Source organism: Ictalurus punctatus, chromosome 7 (genome assembly GCF_001660625.3).
Source record: "Ictalurus punctatus breed USDA103 chromosome 7, Coco_2.0, whole genome shotgun sequence".
Lineage (NCBI taxonomy): Eukaryota > Metazoa > Chordata > Actinopteri > Siluriformes > Ictaluridae > Ictalurus > Ictalurus punctatus.
Window position 1 is genome coordinate 22,096,581 of NC_030422.2, and position 24,940 is coordinate 22,121,520.

The 24,940-nt window shown below is 40.4% G+C and overlaps 2 protein-coding genes across 8 annotated transcripts in view; both read right to left on the reverse strand.

The window, feature by feature from the left end:
* kdm6ba (lysine (K)-specific demethylase 6B, a) overlaps positions 1 to 18,783 on the reverse strand; it is a 92,308-nt gene extending 73,525 nt beyond the window's left edge. For both annotated transcript variants that reach the window (XM_047156842.2, XM_017472048.3), the window contains exons 1-2: positions 18,155 to 18,783; positions 12,951 to 13,121 (exon numbers count right to left, since the gene is read on the reverse strand). The gene's annotated coding sequence lies outside the window, so the exon portion shown is untranslated. The remainder of the gene's footprint in view (positions 1 to 12,950; positions 13,122 to 18,154) is intronic.
* A 1,080-nt stretch (positions 18,784 to 19,863) lies between these two features.
* The window catches only part of dnah2 (dynein, axonemal, heavy chain 2), a 145,985-nt gene continuing 140,908 nt past the window's right edge, over positions 19,864 to 24,940 (reverse strand). For all 6 annotated transcript variants that reach the window (XM_017472857.2, XM_017472858.2, XM_017472856.2 and 3 more), the window contains 2 exons: positions 21,737 to 21,887; positions 19,864 to 20,254 (listed from right to left, as the gene is read on the reverse strand). In XM_017472857.2, the coding sequence (XP_017328346.1) occupies positions 20,100 to 20,254; positions 21,737 to 21,887 (306 nt within the window). In that variant the 3' untranslated portion in view covers positions 19,864 to 20,099. The remainder of the gene's footprint in view (positions 20,255 to 21,736; positions 21,888 to 24,940) is intronic.

Consider the following 24,940-nt stretch of genomic DNA (forward strand, 5'->3'; position numbering starts at 1 on the left):
AAAAAAGAAGGAAAAAAAAAAAAAAAAAAAAAAGAGGATGAGGGAGGGGGAGATGAAGTCAATGAGGGGAAGGGAGAGCGAGAGCATGCGAGAGAGAGAAAGCGAGAAAAAATCCAGCTGACTTCTTTCCAAGAAACTCCCCTTAGCAACAGCCCTAACACACACTGTGCCCTATTGGACAGCTGACAGCACGCATCACCAACCCATGCTGGACTCCTCAACCAATCAGACACCGGTATGGCTCTCAGCTACAGAGGGAGCTGGGCTTTCATGATTCCATGTTCACCATGGCAACTAAAGCCTGGTCCTGGCCTAGAGGTGGCCTGTGAAGAAAACACACTCACCCACTACTGCGAGGATATATGGTTCAGCCTACAGTGTCTTTTGGACCGAATTCAAGAACAGATGCGAACAAACAACAAAAGCACAAATAAATAAATTGATAGATAGATAGATAGATAGATAGATAAATCACACCCATACACATCACACCGGGCCAAGATCAAGGCACACGGCCTCAGCAATTCACAAAGCTAATGGGACTAAACTACAGGGCACATTCCTTTGCTAAACCTCACTGAATAACTCTGATGCAGTCAAATTAGGGTAAGGAGTAATGTGTGATGCCACTGGGTCTCCAGTCGATCAACTCTGTGGTTTAGCACTGTGGTAACCCACAGCAGGCCTCAGAAACTCAAACATCTGGACACACAAGACTGTGTGTGGTGATGGTGGTGGTTCCCCATGCTGAGCTGGTTCACCCCGATGTCATACATACTGCTTCACTGCCTGAACGCATCCGATTTGTTACCTACACCTGTGCTGCTTACACACGGTCACATGGCATCAGCAGGCTGTCATACTTGTGTGCCAGATTAAAATGATGTAAATATTTTTAACTGTTTAAAACTTAGGGTTTCACTGCAGTATGTTCGCTAAACATAAAACAAGCATTCATGTAAAAGTAGTCAGTTCTAACCAACATTTGACAAAAAGTAGCAAACTCTCTAGAGAAAGCCAGAAGTCAGGCTAGCAAGACTAGCAAGACGACCTACATAAGGTAGGTTTGTCATTAGAGACTGCAAACATAAATAGTTAATTAGTGATCTAATTTGTTAGTTAGTTACATGAAAATATCTATTTATCTACCCGAGATAGCAATAAAGCACAATAATTTAACTTGGAAACATTCTCAAAAGTAAATGTAGAAAACTTGCTAGTGGTAATATAAAGAGCACATCTGTTGTACCATTAGTATGTATCCTACACCTAAAATGTGAATACAGTCTACATTTAAAAATAAACTGAGGTATGTCATTGGACCTTAGAGACCAATGATATACCTTTAATTAGCTTGAAGCTTTAAGAATACACTTGACCGTCCTAGGTAAAGATATACAATATGGCCAAAAGTTTGTGGACACCTGATCATATGTGAGTCTTCCCCAAACTGTTTCCACAATTGGAACCATACAATTATCTAGAATGTCATTGTATGCTGTAGAGTTACAATTTCCCTTCAGTGGAACTAAGAGGCCCAGACCTGTTCCAGCATGACGATGCCCCTGTGCACAAAGCGAGCTCCAGGAAGACATGGTTTGCTAAGGTTGGAGTGGAAGAACTCAAGTGGCCTGCACAGAGCGGAGTCCTGACCTCAACCCCACCGAACACCTTTGGGATGAAGTGGAACGCCAGCTATGCTGAAGGCCTCCTCACCCGACCTCAGTATCCTAACAGCCACGCTTCAAAATCTAATGGGGGTTATTATAGAAGAAATGGAATGAGGAAGTGGAGAAGTGGACACAGTCGCACGTTTCTCCATCGTTAGGCACGAATCCAAAATGTCCCCAGATCGCCGATGTAACATTTGGTTTCCCAGCAAGATCCATCGCAGCGGCAGAACCCGAAGCGAAACTGCAGCATTCGCCTGACTGGATTTTGCCACGCTCAAACAAACCTGTGCCAAACTAACAGACAACACCATATAAGGCGTTGGATTATGATTACGTAATTTGTGTATTAATATAAAATCTCCCGCTGCATGGTAGGCTATAAATACAAATTAATATCGCAAGTACTATCATCATTATTAAAAATGTATACAAAATGTTGTACTTTAAACTCGTCATAGTGCCCACTCAAGCAGAAACATTAACGTGGTGTGTGATGTGACACTACCGCAGGTGGCACTCCACCACCGTCGTGGGGAACTACCACCGCAGTGGAGCGGTTGTCATAGCCACCGTCACAGCGCTAGCTATCGGAGCAAAAATAATACAGAACATTTGGCCATATTGTGTCCGAAATGGCACCAAATATTATTCAATATTATTTCTTGTTTCTGGTACCGTTGTATAAAAGCAATATTGCACTTGAAATTGTGCGATTATAGTGACTACTGGCAAGGCTGTGATTAATTACAGTACTCGCCCGAGGGATAAATCACAGCCGTGCTGATATTCAGTACATCTGCACTCCTTCTCAAGCGATTTTGCAATTATCGCACTTTCTTAAAATGTTCATATTAAACCTATACATAGTTACTCATAGCCAGAAAGCACTTTATTGAAGCTTCAGGCTGCAGTGAATGGAAGCCATCCTAGCCATTATGAACTAAATGAATGAATCGTGTGCAGTACGAGTTGAAAAGTGTGACTTGCACAATAGACTAAACGGATACAGCAGCTCAAGTTACAGCTTAGAGGTAAACCCCCTCACCTCTACCTGACCTCTAAATCTGTGCACTTTTAAGGCTAGATTTTCAGTGATTTCTCATTGATCACTGTGGGACGGATGAGTGTCTCAGATTGACCAACATAAAAGATGTATTTTGCCAGCGTGAGAGTAAAATAAACCCTGCCATCCAGGACAAGCTGAAGTCACATTTTGCCACACACACATCTATTTAGCTGTTTAGTTTAAAATTATGCTTTAAAATAATAAAATAAAATTGAAAATGGAGTTGCTCTTTAATATCCACTTCACATTTGAGTACCTTATACAGTACATAAAGTACTCAAAAGAGGTAAGCACAAAGAGTAACATGTACTGCATGGCTGTGTTTACGGCACATTCGGGTGAAATTTTACACCGTTGCATCAGAAATTACAGCATCATCTCATCCAAACATCCAGCACAGGCTTTGCAAATGAGCAAGCATCTGAATGATCCTTTGTGTGTATGGATATTGTCCTGAAACACCCTTGCATGCACCCAGCTGTACACACACGCATGAAGGATATAATGCACAGAGACAATTTGAACAACAGAGGGACTGTGAAAATCTGAGAAAAGGGTTTTAGCCTTAAGCCTATTACTGACTCTTATCTGAGAGAAACATGAAGAGGTGCAGACATCTATACAAAAAAAATTAAATAAATAAAAACAGAACGAGAGAGCACGCGAGAGAGAGTTCTTTGTTCTTGGGCTTGGAGAGGAGATGAGTTACAGTCTCTCAGTATCTCTCCAGAAAACAAAGGCACTTTAGAAAGGACTTCTCAAAGCACAAATGACTCCAGTTCCACAGTCACGTGAAGTGTGCGCATGTGTGTGTGTGTGCGTGCATAAAGTGTGTCTGTTTGCACATGGAAGTGACCCATCCATCACAATCCCTCACATTGTCTACACATGATGGAGACAAAGAGGGAGGTGTATGCGTGCGTGTGTGTGAGTGAATGCATGTCATTCATCTCCACTCACCCAAACCATTTTAAAGACCATCAAAATTAACAGCAGGTAATTAAAAGTAACTGCAGCTTGTCTCTTGGGATTTGGGCAACTGGGCCACTCTTTGGTAGCTAATTAACTTCTACATTAATTACCTTCTCAATGTGGAGTTAGATCACATATGGGCACTTAGGTTTTTGTAGGAAGTATAACAAAAGGTGGCACGGGTGATGTATTTGCTAAAGAGCAATTGAGCTTAATGAATAGTTCCCTTTAATGCACAAGCTCTCACACACACCGAGTCATTGTAAATAGAGTCAGTGTATGAATACTAGATGAGGTACATAAAGCTATATACATATGGCTCGTGTTTTGCATGTTCTCCCCGTGCTGCGGGGGTTTCCTCCGGGTACTCCAGTCTACTCCACCAGTCCAAAGACATGCACGGTAGGCTGATTGGCATGTCCAAAGTCTCCGTAGTGTATGAATGGGTGTGTGAGTGTGTATGTGATTGAGCCCTGCGATGGATTGGCACCCCGCCTCGTGCCCCATGAATCCTGGGATAGGCTCCAGGTTCCCCGTGACCCTGAAGGATAAACGGTATAGAAGATGGATGGATGGATGCATTCGAGTGTGCACTAACTCAGAAACATAACCACCAAGCCAACTCTGCTCAAGTTTCAAACTTTGCCGCCTAGAGTTAAAGTAGTAAATGAGTCTTATTCAAATCTAAAAAAAAAAAGTCTAAGCGTTAAAAAAGACAAAATTCTAACTACTTGATCATAAAAAGACATACTAGTATGCATTTTGTTTCTGTTTTGGGATTTCAGTATCTTCCTTCCTGACCTGACTTTTAGTAGTAAACATTTGAATAATTTTGGCCATTTTGTCTTTTCTCTTAAAATTGTGTCATTGCATTTCTGCTGCGATTGAAGACAAACCGAGGTCTACAGCTGTTACTTTTTTAAAACCAATATTGTCTAGCAGCTAAATGTTAATTCTTGGAATCCTTGTAGACCTACTGATTGGCTAGAACATCAATTATGTCGTCATGACTTAAACCAGAAATTAACTCAGACCCCAACAGTATCAAGAAAATTCTGGCTTAATTAAAGATACATGTGTGTGTGTGTGTGTGTGTGTGTGTACACACACGCACACACACGCGTATGTGTCATGTCCTCGAGCTAGAACTAGAAGTTTTAAATACCATTTGTATTCTATTAACCCACACAATAACTAAATTGACACTTTACGTGTTGGTGCCACAATAATAATAATAATAAAAAAATCAATAGACAAATAAATAAATAAATCATAGAAGCTCCTACACTTCGTGTAATGAACAGGCAAATTTAAATCGCTCCCCGTCACACACACGTTGCATATCAGATACTTATGAGCTCTTGACTAAAGCAAATATTTTTTATTTATATATTCAGCATAGCGACTCATTTAAAAGGTATGAAGTGCTGCTGTGGTATCTGCTGATTTGACATCTCTTTACTGAACTTGGAAATTACGAGTTGGTGCCCTGCGATGGACTGGCACCCTGTCCAGGGTGTACCCCGCCTTGTGCCCGATGCTCCCTGGGATTGGCTCCAGATTTCCCCGGTAGAAGATGGATGGATGGATGGAAATTACGAGTTGCCACCTCTACTCGAAAGCAGCATAATACTAACAAAGAGTTGAACCAATGCCCTCTCTGTTTGCTGAAAGTGAAAACGCCACAGTTTTCACACTGTGACCAGTCTGTACACTTGCATTAATTCCACCGTCTTAATTACATTAAAAAAAACCTTGTCATGGGGTTTCGATATGAAGAAACAAAAATGTAATGCTCCACTAGTTTCTATACGACTTACACGCTCATTATAGTGCCCAATGATCTCCAGCACACACTTCCACACACTAAAGGACTCAGTATTATTATATTGCATACCATAGTACAATGTGTGCTTGACAGTTCACACTCACAAACACAAACTCTCTCTCGCTCCCTGAGACATGTTCAACGCTGTTTGGCTTTTGTATTGGGGACAAAACCTTCCAGACAGACCCCTTGCTGCACCCCCAAACACACACAACTTAGGAAAGGCTTATTACCCATGTCACTCTGCCAATGATCAGTTATTCAAAGCACAGACCGACCAGAGGTTAATGAGTTCTTATAGAGAAAGAGAAAGAGCGAGGGAGAGACAGACACAGAGAGTGTGTGAGAGAGAGAGAGAGATGGCAGGCCATGATTGATTCCACTGGGTGAAGCAGCATCTGGGTAATGTCTGTGTGCACAGGGGTGAGGCAGGGGACACAGTGTATGTGTGTATGTATATATGTGTGTGTGTGTGTGTGTGTGTGTGTGTGAGTGAAAGACAGAGGGAATGTGAAGTGTGTAATTACAGTGTCACGCTGTTCAGTGTTTGTCCACATAACCTTAACACATTGCAAATCTTGGCAGTGCTTTCGAGATGCTCTGCTCTTCGGATCGTTTCACACATCCCGATCCCCGACCCTGTCCTCCATCTTATGTGCGGTTCCTCCATATTCATTCATTCGCTCTCCCTGCAATGGCCCCTCACTCACACAAAAGCCTGGTGCAACAAAGAGCTGAGGGCAATGACCCAAACCGGAGAAGGAGAGAGAGGGTGATTAGCTCACTCTTTTGGTGAAAAGGGGGAGGGGACACAATAAAGCGGAAGGTTCGGGTTTTTGATGAGCTTCTTTCTGGCACTTTTAGGTGTTTTTTTCGGACAAAACACTAACATGTTGTGTAACAGATCAACATGCGGTGTATTTTTCCTGCCTGCAGAATTTCCAGACTTTTACCGCTGTATTTTATTTAAATACACATGCACGTTTGTTTGTTTTTTCTACATAAAGCACGCTCCGTTACGTTCATGGATAAACTGTGCAATAAAAACAAACTTGCCCCGCATTAACAAATAAACACACAAAACTATTTCATTCATCTTCCTTTCACTGCCTCGCTAAATGATGGCTTGCACCTGTGCCCTCCTCTGGTTGTTCTCTCCATCCTTCACGCTTTCTTTCTCTCTGCATTGTCTCTTTGCTCTCTCTTATCCAACATGAGCCACATCAGTCGCAGCTTACTTCCTCTGCAAGCACACACAAACAACCAAACATATGAAACAAATGAACTATAAGCTAATCAAATAATACAGAAAGTGAAGTAGTCCATCATCCTGCCATGACTGCAGCATTAGTAGAGAGCAGAACATTTACTCTACCGCATTTATTTATTAAATTATATAAAAGACGGTTCATGCTATCTAAAGTGAAACAAGGTACTGTCTCAGACAACAAGGTCATCTTTAATAGGTGTTCACTAGGCACTTACCTTGAACAGGTTCAAGTTTGTGTCTCTTAAGCTGATTCTTTGGCAAATCCAGAGCCTTGCCTCTGTTTGGGGTATTTTGGCACCTCATTACATTTACATTTATGGCATTTGGCAGACGCCCTTATCCAGAGCGACTTACATTTATCTCATTTATACAACAGAGCAGTTGAGGGTTAAGGGACTTGCTCAAGGGCCCAACAGTGGAAGCTTGGCAGTGCTGGGATTTGACCTTACGACCTTCTGATAAGTAGTTCAACGTCTTAACCACTGAGCTCCCACTGGCCCCAGTGTACCTCAGTGTAACGGACATCCCTTTTTTTTTTTTTTTTTTATGTTATACGGTACCCTCTGAAAGTATTGGAACAGCAATTCTTTGGTTTTTGCTATATACCGAAGACGTTTTTGTTCGAGTTCTAAAGATGAACATGAGACGATAGTTTTCATTTCTTGACGTTTACACATCTAGCTGTGTTAAATGACTTAAATAATGGCAATGTTTGTTTGAACACAACCCATTTTCACGTGATCAAAAATACCGGAACCTGCCGCCCAGGAGTGCCCCGTTACAGTAGATTGATTGTTTAAACAAGTAATCACTCTGAATATCTAGATCGGTTTGAGCCCTGGGTTTCATTTTTGAAGACTACATTTGTCGTTAAAAAGGATAAACCAACACAAAGACCAGAAAGCTGCCTATAGGAGAAAAGCAAGCCATTCTGAAGCGGAGAAAGGATGGAAAATCGATCAGAGCCGTTGCACACGCACCGGGCATAGCTAGTACAACAATTTGGAACACCCCGTAAAGGCAAGAAACCACTGGTGTAGTAACAACCAGGCATTGAACAGGTTGGCCAAGGAAAACAACAGCAGTTCATGACAGAAACATCGTGAGTGCTAGTGCTGGGAGATATTGCAAAAAAATAAACCTAACAGCAAATCAATTTGATCAACTTTATGAACGATTCTCAATCACGAGTAATGTTGTTTTGTTCTTATATAATGCAATTAAAAATTATGCAATTTAGTTTTTTTATTTATTAGAATGGATTAGAAAATGTACAGTGCCCTCCACTAATATTGGCACCCTTGGTAAATATGAGCAAAGAAGGCTGTGACAAATTTGTCTTTATGGTTTAACAAAAGATAGTGTTTTTTTTTTGTTTTTTTTTTGATAGACCTGAGTTTTGTTTGCAATTGTTTGATAACGTTGAGAGCAGAATATTTTTGTGAACGGTTTGAACAAAAGATCAAAAGCTTAAACAATGTAGACAATTTTTCACAGCCTTCTTTGCTCATATTTACCAAGGGTACCAATATTAGTGGAGGACACTGCAGGTGTGAGAAAACAGTAACAGCACCATCTATAGCAAATAGTGCTAACAACGGTTCTTTAGAATAAATCAAAACGGCATAGAACTGTTTGTGGAAACTGACATGGAAATGGACAAAAGCGTAGTGAATTCACATCATCAAAACTGAGAAGAGTCCTTACACACTTTGTACAGATAAACAGCGATTTTAAAATGTTTAAATGCTCTAAAGCAAAGGCATTAATAAAAATACATTTAACTATAATTAAAAAAAAAAAAAGACTGAAGTAATTAACAATCATTTCCTCACTGATGTTAGTGTGAACAGCGATCAGCGGAGTGAAGAGGTACCGATGTGGATGATGCTGATAATGAAAGTGAAAACTCATTTCTCATTGTAAACTTATAAATGTTTACAGTTTGTCAGGAATGTAAATTCGGTGAAAACGGGTGCTTGAAAACAGTGGCCCTGTTATGCTGTCCCCTTAGAGAAAAGCATCACTGCAAAGCAATATGAAGTTCTTCTATCATGAAACATTTCTATCCTGATGGGAGTGGTCTCTTTCAGGATGACCCCGCCCCCTCCACACAACACCCACTGTATACTTTAATGAGTACGTAAAGAGTATAAGTCATATATTAGATCACTAGATCTCCACTCGACTGAACACCTACGGGACAGTACTCTCCACCACCATCATTAAACCAACAAATGAGGGAATATCTTTTTGGAAGAATGGTGTTCATCCCTCCAGTACACTTCTGGAGACTTCCAGAGACTCCTATCACACGTTTTGACCGGTGAGAGCGTTCGCAGCTCAAGACACCTTTGGCTAAAAGCCCCTGCTGCTCCCAGCTAATGTTAGCCTCGCTTAACCCTGTGCTGGGGTTATTTCACAAATTGAATTTTGATTTAATTACATTTTTTTGCCTTTAGGAATATGAGACACATCTTCAATCTCCATGAATGTTATTACAATGCGCTGTTCCAGAAACTGTTGCCGTCCCACAGAGTAGCGATAACCCTATTACTTCCATGGTCTTGTTCATTTACATTTACGTTTACGTCATTAAGTAGACGCCGGTATCCAGCGTGACTTACAGAAGTACTTTGCTGTCTCGATCAAATAGAGTGCTGCAGGGATGACTATTTTTGCACGCCAACCCGGAAGTTAACATCATGCTGGTTCCAGCAGCAAAAAGCCAATAGGATTTTTCCATTCCAAAACGTGAAAATATCTTGAGCGTGTGTTAACCACAGACCTTCTTTCAGGCTTTTAACCAAAAACCCTTTTTTTAAAAAAAAAAAACCCCACACACTGACTACGGACCGATGGAACCGGAAGTGCTAAAATGCTAACTCACTTCTGGGTTTCAGGACACATTCTCTAGACTCATCCTCACGCTAGCTCAGAAAAGATCCCGTTATTCGGTCTCTCTCATCAGCAGCAGGCTGTAACTGGTGGTTTCATCATGCCTGTCGTGCACTGTCCAGGCTCTCTAATGATGATCTGTCTACCTTTCACGCCCTCTTTCTCTCTCACACACACATAGCAGGTGGATTAACTGCATGACTCCAACCTTCCTTTTGTCCTTCCGCCTTCCTTTCTCTCTCTCCTCACACAGTGGCATGATGTCCTCTCTCTCTCTCCACGCTGTGAGGAGGAGTGTGAAGGATGTACTCTTCTGCCTCTCTTCCTGTTCCTCCTCCTCCTCCTCCCTTCCCCGGGCCTCCTACAGTCGAATCTATCCAACATGTCTCTGTTCAGACAATTCAGAATCAAATCAGCTCTACGTATGTGGTGCCAAAGAATTTCAAAAGGAATCAAACACAAGTGGAATTCATTACATAAACAGTTTCCTTTCACTTGTTTTCTCCCTTTAACTGGCTCACAAAGATTTATCTTGCTACTTGTGCAGTATACATTCAAGGCTTCTTTGTTAACGTGTGTGAGTGCATGAAAGTGACATCCAGCAGAATGTTGGTATGAAGACGGGACACGACTGACGACCTTCTCACGAACATTTACACCAGATCTCTATTTATAGAGACGTGATGCAAATACTTATGACTATAACTCAATTTCTGTCTCCATCACACACACACACACACACACTGCCCTGCCAATCCAATCTCGATAGACTCTAACCCTGAAAATATCATCCTCTACTCACCATCCTTCCTGTAATACACGTGCAATCCTCAGTGTGAATTTATATCTCGTGTTGCAGGACTGAAGGATGAGCTAACTCATACCCATCACTCCCTGCACCATCACTTACTCTGACCATATACCATTTCCTGTTTTTCTAGGAAGGGATTCGAAATCCTAGCATCGAAGGGCATCAGGAGAGTTTGGGGTTGCACACTTGATCGCATTAAAATGATTGAAATTTAAGCCTTTTTCAACCAGATAATGTTGGGTAGTTTTACTTACTGCCTCTAGTGCAGTCATTGTTGTCGTTTGCAGAAATGAACGCAAACTCAGAGCAAAATTCAGAACAGCTTCCAATTTTTCAAAAATTACCACAGATTTTTCCACAGATTTGGGTCATGTCATGCCCTCACAAAATGCCCTCTTCGATTCATGTGTGCTGAACATGAGTACAGCTGAAATGTCTCATTTACAAACAAAAATCCCTGCGAAAGGCCGTGCAAAACTATTTCGTGGCGATTGCATTTTCGACAATTCTTTTTAAAAAAAAAAAAAAAAGCCGTAGTAAAAATCAAGCATTTTGTGCCGCAACAATCACACAAATAAACACTCGGTGAAATCCTGTACGGACTGATCATGAATCATTTGTGTAGGATCACAGTGCAACACATTCACACAGCCCAAGGTCATGGAGTAACACATGTCGCAGAACTCCAGATAAAAAGATCAACTCAATCAAAGCAGTTATTCTCTATGTAAAAGTTCTACACAGAACCTTTAAGGGTTCCCGAGAGGGATGACCAAGAACATTTGACCATGAGTGTAGATTAGGATGGAAAAACTCGATTTAATTGGATTGACTTTCAATTACATTGATACAGTCTTTGGTGTGTATTTAGCCTGATTCACTCTCTCTGTCCATAAGCACTCCATTATGGTCGTACCTCACGTATCTCAGAAAGCAGCTACAGGGAGAAGGGGACAAGATGGCATCACTTTGAGCATTTCCCTAAAATATGCCTATGCACGTTCAGTTGTGTGTGCAGCGCTTTCTTTCAGAGTGAGTATTTTTGTTTCCAAGTTCCACGAGTATCCCTTTAAAAACAGTACTGCTATTGAACAAGGCGTCTTTCTGCTCACATTCGCCGACTTGCTCTCCAAGACACACACGTACCATATCGGCCCCGTGCGATAACGACGTCATTCATTTCACGTACAGAGGAGTGTGAAAACGTGTGTGGCATGATAGAACCGAACAGCTCTCCCAAAGCGTCTTTAAATCAGTCACTGCAATAAAATCTCCAGTCTCTACCAAGGGAGTGTAATGGGTGATGATCACAAGCATCAATGCAGAAAGAAAAACAGGGACACATTAAGCCAAGTTTAATCCTCCATCATCATTATCTGTCATCACACTGTTTACAAGGCCAAAAACACCTGCTAAAACAAGCATCTGAGCTCTGGAACAAAAATGCAAACAAACCTACTGGACTGGCTTCATTCCAGCCAGCTTTAAAAATAAAAACAACACAGGAACGCGATATAAATCACGGCTGAGCAAAAATCGTTTATGTCTTGAACAATTAAAGGAGCAGTTTGCAATTTTTATAGCTCTACTGCCTCCAAGGTAAACTGCAATTTCAATGAAAACATCAACAACCTTCACCTTCCCCTCACCTGACCTCAACTGTTCCCTCCCCTTCTGGTTAAACTACTCGTGTTGAGAGTTGACTTTTATTACACAGTTATGAAAAGCTCAATATCTACAGGATCTTTGAAGTCATACGATTATTATACTTATTGACGGATTTCACTTGAACTATTATACGTGTCTCGCTTAGATAACGAGCAGATAAATCGGGCTATAAGACCAAATGCAGAAAAAAAGTTTTAATGTCGTTTTCATATCTCACAAGGACAAGAGCCGTGGTGTCTCTCTCTCTCTCTCTCTCTCTGAACACTGAATGATAATGGCAATGAGAGAGAAATGTGAGAGAAAAAAGCTACATTTGAAAAGATTTATAGTATTAGTAAAAAAAAAAAAAAGAAAAAAAAAAAGTAAAAGCATCATATGATAGACTCTGCACAAAAGAAAGAGACCTTTCACAGAGGTGAAATATACTGAATTAGTGATGCTATTGATTATTTGACATTTTATTCAAGAGGCTTGATTTAAAAAATAATAATAATAACAATTTTGGCTTGTTATGATTAACAGTTTGTTAAGCCCTTTATAGCTTAGATAAAGAGGAAGTTATGTCACTACCTTAAAACGATTACCAACATGTAACATCTACACATACGATCTAGAAGTAACACTGATGCCTAGGTATGTAAACTTATCTACACGCCAAACACTGACTGGAAAGATCAGGCTTGTCGAAAGATTATCACAGTTCTGGAAACATATTTAAACGATATTGAACACATTGATCGTTTAAAGGGAGACTCAAAGAGCACCTGTGTAACGCCATCTTGAGCACTTTCCAATCCCGCCTTTTCCTTCGAGTGCAGCTTCTGATCATGTTTACTGACTGACCGGTTGATTTGCACGGTGTCTGATGGAGGTTTTCATCCAGAGCGATTCTCACGTCGGCCAACCACATTTTAGCCACGCTGACCCACCATCGACTGTGGAAAGAATAACAGTTCAATTAGCTTCAGGTAAAAGACAGTATTGCTGAGTACTTGTGCTACACCTTGTGTTGTCTCGCCTGTGTAAATCTCCTTGTTAGTAGATGAAAAATGTTTTAATTTGATGACATTTTACCTCATAACCACAAGTGCAGTTTACATAATACTTTAAATGCTATCCAAGTAGATTTATATAGACCAGTAAAACTATATAAATTACTGATGTGAAGTTTTTAATAAAACTTTAAAGAGTGTTACATAATGCAAACACATTGAGGGTGAATTAAATGTTCTTTCCCCACGCAAGTGGCGCCATCTAGTGGATGTCATTGTCTAGTGGATGTCATTGATGTCATTGTCATAGTTTTTAAACCTGATTTTGCCTGTACATGTTCACCAAATATAACCTAAAATGATTCTTATGGATTAAGATTTCACATTTGGAGCAACATACTAAATAATACAGGGTGTTCCAAAGGTCTCCATACATGGGGGACTATGTATGCCAGAACTACATCGGTTGTGCCTTCGTCAGTGGATGTTCGTGGATGTCCATAGCTCAGTCGGGCCGCAACGTTTTTTATTATTATTATTATTATTATTATTATTAGTTAGAAAGTTTAGCTACAGTGTCGTGTGTTATGTGCTTAGCATGTTTCCTCCATCGCAATCTTGCAACAGCTTCCCAATCCCACCATGAGAATGATTTCAATAGGCTCTTCTTTTGTCAAAGGCATTCTTAACCTACATAGGTTTCTAATAAAAAGCCCCGCCTCGGGTCTTCATCAGCTGCTCGCTAACATATGAAGCTGAAACTCGTTATGGTAGTTGGCGTTTCCTTTTTGACACACGCTGACAGCGGTAGACCAATCAGAGCAGAGTATGTTCTCTGAAAGGAGGAGTTTAGAATGAATCCTTTAGAACGGATCATTAAGGAGTCGTTTGTGACACTGGGGGGAAAAAGGTAATGCTTCAGTTTAAATGATGTGCTCTGTATATGCAGACTTTTGGGACATCCTGTAGATTTAATGCATTGATCCGGAATATACTTAAGACTAGATTTGACAAAGTGCACTGGATCACTTCTCACCATATGAGCTGCTTTTTACTGAACAACACTTTTTACAGAAGTGTGTTGTGTATAACTGACTTTCTTCTAACGATGCGTGTTGGATACTTGATGGTTTTAATCATCATGTATCGAGGTGAAGGTTTCGAATCCTGCTCATACTGTGATCAAGCTCAGGTTACTGCCACAGGTCCAGAAAGTTGAGTGATGATGTAGCAGGTGAGGCGTGGTTTAACAGGAGCTAAAAGGGTGATGCTGGATGCAGAATGTCTGCGAGTTATTTCTGATGCCCTGTTTCTGTTTTCTCTCTCGTCCCAACGCGAGTGAGGCATGCGTGAGCAGCACAAAGCTAGAGTGATCTGGAAAGCTGCGGTTTTTGTCTTGTCTTTGTTATACAAGCTACAAGTCAGTAAAAGTTCACAGCTCACCCTGGGTCTGCTCTGCTCTCCCATCAGAGTGCTGCTCAATTTGTTATAGATATGAAATAAAGCTGGTATGTAGGCAGTAGAAGACTCCCATGTGGATTAACATCATAAAGAAGAAGCACAAAATGAGAAAACCTTATCAATTGATTCTATTCAATAGACATAACTGACTTTAGAGCACTTTTAGTTTGTTTGCGAGTTCAGTTTCAAGCAGCAACATGTTTGTTTGTTTTTTACTTTACGGAACACACGCTACATGAACATACAACACCAGGAATCAACAGGCTTTCATTAGACTTTGATCATGAAAATGTATCCTCTGTGCAGCAGCTATTATCCAGTGCCATCCTTTACTGATGTAAATAATATACAGTGCGTTTACATGGACAACAATAAGGCACTCTTAATCCGATTAAGACCATACTCTAATTAAGAAACTAGCATGTAAACAGTAATTTTTACTTACCTTAATCTAATTAAGGTCATACTTGAAGTAAACTCTAATGGAATTAAGACAGGTGGAGTATTCCTCCTGTTTTAGTCGCATTATGAACGTGTATTACAGACATGTACACACCTTAATCACATTATGAACGTCGTGTGAGTTTTCACCGCATTTTGCCACAGGACACGATCACACACGGCAGTTTTACAGCGAACAAGAGAGTTCGGCTGCGTCCCAAACCGCATACTTGCCTACTATAGGCCTGTAGTGGGGAAAAATACATGCATCTCAGCTACTATATATACGGTAAGTACGCGGTTTGGGACGCAGCCCACGGCTTCATGCAGTTGTCTATTAGCACGTACAGCATGACAAATAAAGAAGCGTTTGTAAAAAAAATTGAATAAACACACCCAAAACTGTATACGGTACCATAAGGAAGACGAGCTGTAAATTGATATGTGAAAGGAGTATTCTAAAGGAGTATACATGACAGGAGCATTCTAAAAGCGACTCGTGTAAACACCTTAATCACATTGTTATCTTACTCAGACTAAGGTCGATAATTAGATTACTGCTGTCCATGTAAACGTAGTCATAGATACAAAAGCACTCAGAATGCTGGATGAGTTTTTAATCAATCTTAACACTAATGTTAACTCTGTGGTGTTGATTCCTGTATGAAACCATATTCTCAACATGTGCAGTCCTCCTGAAGTGGCAACTTGACAAGTATCACCCACGATCAGAGAGGTTCTAGTTATTACAATTATTAGCTGAATTGACTGCTTATTTGAGTTAAATATCTTTAATAGAAAGATTAGAATAATAATTAATGTCAGACTACAATTGTAATAAAACTCTTGCAGTATGAAGCAACATGTTTCAGTGGGTTACTGGTTTGTGTTCTATGGAAACAAATAAATAAAACATGTTAACGGAGTAAATATGATGGACTCTTTTGCAAAAAGGTTCCTTCTTCAGGGGTTTTACTTGGAACCCTTTCTTAATGGGAACCCTCCCCATAAATAGAACCTTTATGGGTTACCATATATGGCCAAAAAAACCTTAAGGTTTAAGATTATTCTTAGAAAGAAAAGATTCAAACACTGTATGGCCAAAAGTAAATGGACACCTGACAATCATATCCATATGTGGGTCTTCTCATAATTGTTGCCATAAAGTTGGAAGCACACAATTATATAGAATGTTTTTGTATGCTGTAGCATTACACTATCCCTTTACTGGAAGAGGCCCAAACCTGTTCCAGCATGACAACGTCCTTGTGCACAAAGCGAGCTCCATGAAGACATGGTGTGATAAGGTTGGAGTGGAAGAACTTCAGTGTCCTTCCACTGAACACCTTTGGGATCAACTGGAACTCCGACTTCACCCCAGGGCTTCTCATTCATCAGTGCCTGACCTCACTAATGCTCTTGTAGCTGAATAAGCACAAATCCCCACAGACAAAATCTAGTGGAAAGCCTTCGCAGAAGAGTGGATTTTATTACAACCAGAAAAAAGGAATCACTCTGGGACTGGGATGTACACCAAGCACATAGGGGTGTAATGGTCAGGTTTTGGCCATGGTGTATGTATGCATATACAGTGAAAATGCTTCTACTTTGCATTCTTTCTATCTCTCTATCCATATCCTATCCATATCTCTATCTAATGTATGGAGCTATCTATCCATCTATCAATCCATCCATGCATGTATCCATCTGTCTATCTATCCATCCATCCATCAATCAATCTGTCTATCCATACATCCATCTAAGGTATGTATGTATGTATCTATCTATCTATCCATTTATCATCTAGCCATCCATCCATCTATCTATTATCCATCTCTCTATCCATCCATCTGTATATCCATCCATCCAACTATATATCCATCTCTCTATCCACCCATTCAATGTATACATGTATCTATCCATCCATATCCATCTAAGGTACGTATCTATCTATCAAAAGGTATGTATGTATCTATCTATACATTTATCATCTAGCCATCCATCCATCTATATATACACACATCCATCTATCTACAGCACTGATCACCAACCCTCTTCCTTGAGATTTACCTTCCTGCAGGTTTCATCTCCAACCAAAATCCAATGCACCTGTTGTAGTTGATCAAGAACTTCTTAAGACAATGCTTAGATGGTCAGGTGAGCACCATTATGGTTGGATCTAAAGTCTTCAGAAGGTAGATCTCCAGGAACAGGGTTGGTGACACACAGCTCAACAGTATCTACAATAAAGTTTGAGAGTTGCTGCTACAAAGTGAGCAGTGTGGGCAGAGGTAAGGTGTTTCGTGGTCATGCAGCGCCCCCTTATGGTGCTCAAAAGGAACTAGTAGAAAGAAAAGGGGGCGGTGACGTACAGAGAGGAGAAGAGGGGGGAAAAAAAACAGGCTCAGGGGGGAAAAAAAAAAAATAATTCAAATGTCCTTCCTGGAAAATCAGCGAACACGCCACAACTTCACCACATGACATTTCAGGGAAGAAAATACGACACAGTGTGAAGAGCACGAACAGGCCCGAGTCTCATTCACTGACTGGTGTTTACCTAAACAATGAATTATTTACATATACACAAGAGAGATATTTCAGCCTACATGAAAGCGTGAGGATGGATGGATGTGTGTGTGAAATGATGTTTCTAAGCACATGACCGTGGGGAGATTCCGTTCCTTGTGCACTAAAACCGAGAGAGAAACTGCAACGTAACGCAACGTCCCACTCGCTTCCTGTCCACCAGTTCACTATGAGCTCACCAGTTTCCACATTACTGGCAAACGGGTTAACTTCTGAATCTCACCTCACTCAAACTGAACATGAACTCTGAACGCTACAGTCTCGGACACGCTACACGCACGCACACGGCGTCTGAGAGGACGATTGAAGCTACAACGTTGAATCTACGCGCTGTTGCAATTTGAGCTTGAAGAAAATTTGCTGCGTATTTAGCGCGCGGCGTTACGTCACATGCCGAGCCCTGAAAAAGCCTGCTGTTACGGGGATATAACGCGTGCACATTCACGCGCTTTTTCTTTTAAGTAGCCTAGAGTGAGTGTTGCTCTTACCTGGTAATGCGTAATGAAGCTTGGAGCAGGGATGCGGCTTGCTTCTCATTGTAAAATAATCCTGAAAAAGAAAGAAAGAAAAAAAAAAGAAAAGAAAAAAAAACGCAGCTGCGCAGTTCCTCCTCTCGCGCAGTGTGAACGCGGCACAAATCCTCAGCGGCTCCAAAGTCACAATCCCCAATGCAAATAACCTGCACTGGATCTTAACACTGCTGCTATTCCCCTGAACTCTGCACACGCACACTTCTATCACCGAGCAGTGATGTGAACGTGGCTATGCACAAACATCAGAGTCACACAGCGAGCAAAACGATCTAGTCTTTTCCAAAAAGGCCCTTCATCACAATCCTCATCATCCTCATCGTGCACCCGACACTGAGGAACTGCAATGCCTCCTCTTGAAAAAGAAGTACGCCTCAGTTGTGAAAGGAAGAAATCCGTGCTCTCGCATGCAGGTCCGATGAGGCGTGTATCAGACATCTGATTTCCTGTCAGCAGCGGGGTCATAACGCGGAGCACGGGTTCACGTTTCAGTCCACGTTTACCTCGAGGACACGCTTCTGACTGTCGCTGTGATGTTTCAGCGTAGATCCCCGCTCTTTCTGCCTCTCCCAGGCAGGTTATTTTCGGTGGACGAGTCTTTGCACTGCCCCGCCTCTCTTCTCAAGAGGACACACACACACACACACACACTCTGACTTCCCAAAATTCCAGGATTGCTCCATTCTTTCCCGGGAGTCTGGAATTACCCGCAGTGACACGCAGAGCTCTCTGCTCCCAGCTGGAACAGGATTGATGTTTATGATTTTCTGCCCTGCTCATTCGCAGTGCAGGAGAGTTTATGATTACGACGTGTCTAATAGACTGATTTTAAACAGACAGAAGACCTGAAAACCCAGATTTCAGTACAGTTAGCAAAAATGACTCCGGTTTCTTCAAGTATGTTCAATCATAAACAGATGAACTTGGTATTATCCCTATGGTTATAGGACTGGTCAAGCCTGAGAGAGAGAGAGAGAAAAGAAAAGTTCCTTTGGTCACCTCACACACACTCCTTTTTATATTCTTTGTGTGGCCCGGATGGATCAGAGGTGGGAACATTCAACAACTGTAATGAATAATCCCAGGGAACTTCATTCTCCATTTGGGGACTCAAAAGATGTCATTCCCTCCCTTCTGCGCTTTACATCCATTTAAAAAAAAATCTGGAGTACTTTGAGCAACTACAATAGTGCCTTGGAGGCCCAATTTAAATGTGAATTCAACATGTTGCTATGAGCGCCCCAACAACCAGTTAGTGGTACACATTGACTCAGACCTGGAGGCCAGTAAAGAGCCCCTTACAGTTCTGAGGAAGTCTCACTCTTTCAGACAAGGGCTGTCTGAATGCAGCCTTGAAGTGAGGCCCCCACCTTCTCTTTCTCTCTCGCTCTCACTCACACACACACACACATACACAGCCTCTCCCTCTTTGCTTCCCTCAGAACTATTCTTCAGTTTCACGTCTTCTGCACTCCCTTCTTGTTTTCCTCCCTCTTTCAGGAATTCACCCCAGCCCGGGTAGAATCTAAAGACCATCCTGAGAACTGTAGTGTCTTTTTTTTTTCTCCTTCTTTCTCTCTATCCGTAGGCTGCTAACAGTGAACGGCTTTAGTTCTTAAATCCTTGGGTGTATAAAATAGAAGAAATAAACACAATTTCTGTGAGTCTTCTCGGAGTGAATTCAAGTTTTAATTTTCAGGAAGACACTTCAGATTTCATACATAGACTATTAAACGTAGACTAGAACTAGAAAATAACATGGGGGGGGGGCATACACAAATATAAAGATTAGCTTAAATAAAGGTATCAAACTAATACCCATGAAAGAAGTGTGTTTTAGGATCTATGAACTTGAGATAACTGTGTGTGCGTGTGTGTGTGTGTGTGTGTGTGTGTTGCCCGCCTAGGTGTCCAAACTCATCAGTAATGCCGTTCCTCTCTTGATCCAGTGATCATAAGGCACAGCTCCTGATCTGAGGTCCACTGCCACCACAAACGAAGCCCGTCCAGCTCCTCCTGAACGCACAGGGTAGTAGTAACAGGGACAAGTGTACATACCTAAACATACACAAAGTGCAAGAAAACAGAATAATTATACAGCATAGACACAAAAAAACATGTTCAAAGCTCCTGTCAACATATCCTCATGATTAGCTGTAGCTTCTGTGCTTAACTTAGTAAAGAACAATGTTATTTCAGTTAACCCTATAACCCTGCCATCCTGCACTGAACAAATACAAGAAGGAATGCAGTTTGTTCCCTGTGAAACTGGAGATGCTTTGAATGACAGTTTGTCTATGTGCACTGCTTTCTTCTATCTTCTATCATGTCCTGCTGTCTGGTGGATTGCTCAGGCTGTGGTTATAGATCAGTTTCCATCCACCGTAGTTGGTGTAGAGTGACGATTTATATGAGCGAATGGTTTCATTCTGACTGGCTACACCACAGCCAGTCAGAGTTTATTAGTCAGAAGTGCTGTTATAGTGTACAGTGGCACATCTTATTACTGTGATGAATCTGGGGATACACTGTGTAATGTCTGATGCAGGAGTCAAGAATAACAAGTGAATACGTTATACAGATATAGAAACCTGACCTGATTAAAAAAAATATCGATTTATTATTTTTTTTTTTTGGGTGTGTGGTAATTTTCTTCTTGCTCGGTTGATGTGGGCGGGACTATCACAATCAAGCCCATGTACACATTAGATATAGGATTGTCTGTATGTCAGCTATGTAATGTCTGTGCTTGTAATTGTATCTAGATACACTCTTAAAAATAAAGGTTCCAATTAGAAACAATAAGGGTTTTTCAGCCTGATGCCAAAGGAGAACCAAAGAACTTTTGACTCTGAAGTTTAGAGAACCATCTATTTACTGGTCCTTTAAAGAACCCAGAAATGGCTCTTCACAGCAACGCCACAAGGAACCATGTTATCATACGATCTCTTAATAAAAACGCTTAGTTAGTGCTTTAAGGAACCAAAGTAAGGTTCTTAAGAGTGATGCCAGGAGAACCTTTTCCAGTCTCACAAAGAACCTTATAGGGTTCACTTTAACCTGTTAAGAGATGATACCTTGAAGAACAAATATACTGCTCTGAAGAACCTATAATGAAACACAAAGAACTTCTTTAATCTCCAAAGAACTATATAGCTCAACTCAAGAACCCTGTACAATGAAAAATGATTTGTGACAAGAAGAAGGTTCTTTGGAGTACCTATATTTTTTTAAGAGTGTGGCATTTCTACTATTTTGTATTAGTGCAGTAGTTTTGTAAATGTGCCATAGTAAGCAGTAAATCCAAGGAGAGTAAAGCCAAAAGCAGTATCTGATATACCACTGCTAATTATGTGATGAGTTTTTGTAGTGTTTAACTATACATTTATGTAAAGGTTATTTAATTCTTAATGTCTATTATGTGACAAATCCTTAGTATCACAACAATTTTTTTTTCTTTTTCTTTTTACAGTTAAACCATGTTGAAATGTGCTTTAAAAACAGGAAAAGAGGTGCATGTGTGTGTGTGTGGGTATATACCCTTGGCGGTTTTCTTGCGGTTCTCCACAGGTCTGAAATGAGTGGTCGGCATGGGGCAGACCAGCTGCATGGGCTCTGCCTCCACCAGACACGAGTTCTTCTTATCCCAGCCAGCTCCCTCTAGATACAGACCTCGAATAAATACACCGTCCTATGGGACAGAGACACATATTGTGTGGTATATATTCTAGAAAATGCACATATAATACAGTATTGTGATTTTGTACTTTTGAGCAATATTTTTGGTCAGATTGGCTATCATATCGTGCTACAATGTACAGACATAAATGTCTCTGAATATATACTGTTTCTTCTAATTATGGCTTTTAAAAAAAGAATGGGTTGATAAATGTTTTGCTTTAATACTTAAATTAAAAAAAAAAAAAAAAACACCAGATGAGTCACTTGCTTTCCACTTTAATAAATTTAGATTTTGAAAGACTGTAAAACACTAATACGACATATTAGTGATTAGTCTGATGATGATGAGGACAAAAAGAAAAGATTTCACAATGGAAGATAAAGCACAAGTAACGGAAGGTCATTTTGGTCATTTTATTTAACCATACAACCAGTTTACTTCATAAGGAATTAAAAAAGGCGGGGGAATGGAAATTTTGTGGTCTTGAAGGATATGAGATGGTCAAGAAAGAGAAAATGCAAATTGTGGTTAAAAAAAAAAAAGTCATGTATGTTTTGACATGGTTTTGAACCCTTGTGCGTGAAGCAAGTACACATTCTCTGCATTATCACGAGGCTGATTCAGCTGATGGTAAATGGTCCAATCAGAATTGTGCCATTGATGCTTTTGGATACGATAAATCACATACCAAAATTTATTCCTGGCATTTAACTGGCGAACTGCTGCTGAAAATAGTATGTTCTCCCATGATATACAGCTCATATTGCTCACGCATACATTAAGAATGTATGCATTATATGTGGTTGAATCCGTTGGGACAGTCTATTGTAACTGACCTGTGAATTTAATAAAGTCATGTCAATTAACTGAGGGCAAGATGGAGAGGGAGAGAAAGGGAGAGAGAGGGAGTGAGAGGGAGGTTTTTTATTTTTATTTTTAGACTAACCTTCCTTTGTACTTGCTTTGGCAATACAAATGTACAATTATTTTTCTTGCCAATAAAGCATATGAAAACTAAAAACTCAGAGCGAGAGAGAAAGACTCTAAAGACGTCTGTAACATCATTAGAACATGTAATATTTTTTTTATAAGACTTTGAAAATGTAAAATGATGTACAAGGCTAATAATATAATCTGTTGTTATTAGGGGTGTAACAGTGCCACTGTCTGTATCTGTGTATCTGTTCAGTGCAAATGTGTATTTGTATGTATACAGATTTTAATATCAAGTGGGCATGGCCTAAACCAGAAGGGTTTTTGTTTTTACATTAATTATGAACCCAACCTCTATGCCCCGAGAACCACAGGAAAAACCCAGAGGTGGAAATCCCAGTACTGTTAGCAGTATGCGAATTATGACAGTTCTTCAACCTCAGTTACATCACTCAACTTCACAAATGACTGTTTTTTAAAAATCCCACTCACACAGCTATTATTTTTTAGTACCTGCCAATTCTAACAAATTGAGTTGGCTCTAGTTCCCTAAATATAAACAAACTAGTAGCCTAAATGAAACCACTTCTATCCTGACCAGGCAGTTACTAAAGATCACTAAAGTTACTAAAGGGAACAGTGTGCTTCTTATTTTCATATCCTATTTAGATCTGTTTAGAACACATTAGCATTTTTTATTCTGAATAATGTTGTTTACATCACTAATGGTTATATAGCGCTCCTACACCAGGGAAATACTGCCATAATTTATTAATTTTATATTTACATTTACTATTGCATGTATTTACATATAAAGCCACCCAGCCTACTTATTTTACTCAGTGAGACATATCCTTAAAAGATTATAGCCATTTTTCACTGTGGATGATTTTGTGCTTTTGTCCACAAGCTGGCTTATATATGCTTCCATCCAAACATTCCCTGAAGGCCATGGTTGAAAGAAAACATGTAAGAAAACAAGATTACATTGCTCTGACATCTGACATGTGGACATCTCTTAATACACATGCTTTGTTAGGGGTCAGTGGACATTTTATTTATGCCAATTTCAGCTTTAAAACAATGACTGCAGGGCTTTTGGAAATTCTCAGAGGCCCACACTTACTGTAAGTCACACTGGGTGATATGAAATAAAGTGACAGGCATTTTGTCACTGGCAAGGATGACAATATGGCCGACTTAGTTTAGAGCTCTGTTTAGAGTCCAGTGTTTTTTGCCATGTTGTGCCCATGATGGTGTGTGAGGTCCAGCTGGAAGACAACTGAACTTGAAAATATCCAGGCAAGACGAATTGTAGGGTTTGTTTTGAAATGTTTCATCGCATTCTTCATCAGGAAAAAAGCAGCAGTTCCAAACAAGGTCATCATATTTTTTCAATAACATTTAAACTTTAAATGATTTAGGTCACTTTTTAGGCTGATACAAGAAGCCTGAATTTGGAAAATCCCACAGCCTTCCCAGTTCCCATTTTTTTCTACTTTAACTCACAAACTATCCTGCAAAGATGATGTGGATCAGTGGAGAAAGTTCATATGCTTGGGTTTGCCTTTTACACCCCTGCTTCAAGACATTAGCATTTGGAATTGATTCCAATGTGCAGCAAACTGTCAACTATTCGACACTTCGACACGTGTTTAATAGAAGTTAATCAGCCATCAAATGCACCACCCACTCAGCTACGATCTTCTGTCAACAGTTTATCGGCTTGTTTTGATTCCAAGGTTTAAAAAAAAAAAAAAAACTGCATCATTAATTACCTTATTGTTAATGCAACCAAAGAAATGTCACAGTTAGTCAACAAGGAGGAAGATGCTGAGCAAATCACAAAACTAATGATGGAAATCTGAGCCATCTGGATTAAAATGACTTTAAGGATAGGTTAGGATAGCAAGGGAATTTCCCTTCAGAAAAAGATTGATTTTAGGTAAAATCTCTCACAGATATCGTGCAGAGTCAAGGCTCAATGTAAACTGTTCTTATAGAGTTTTAGCACTGGATCATACGGCTCGGTATGTAATCTGACGACCGTGATAGGTTCCTCCCATATCTCCCTCACCATCGACCTGAATGTCCAAAAATTGTCTCCTATTGACTGACACATGGTCACA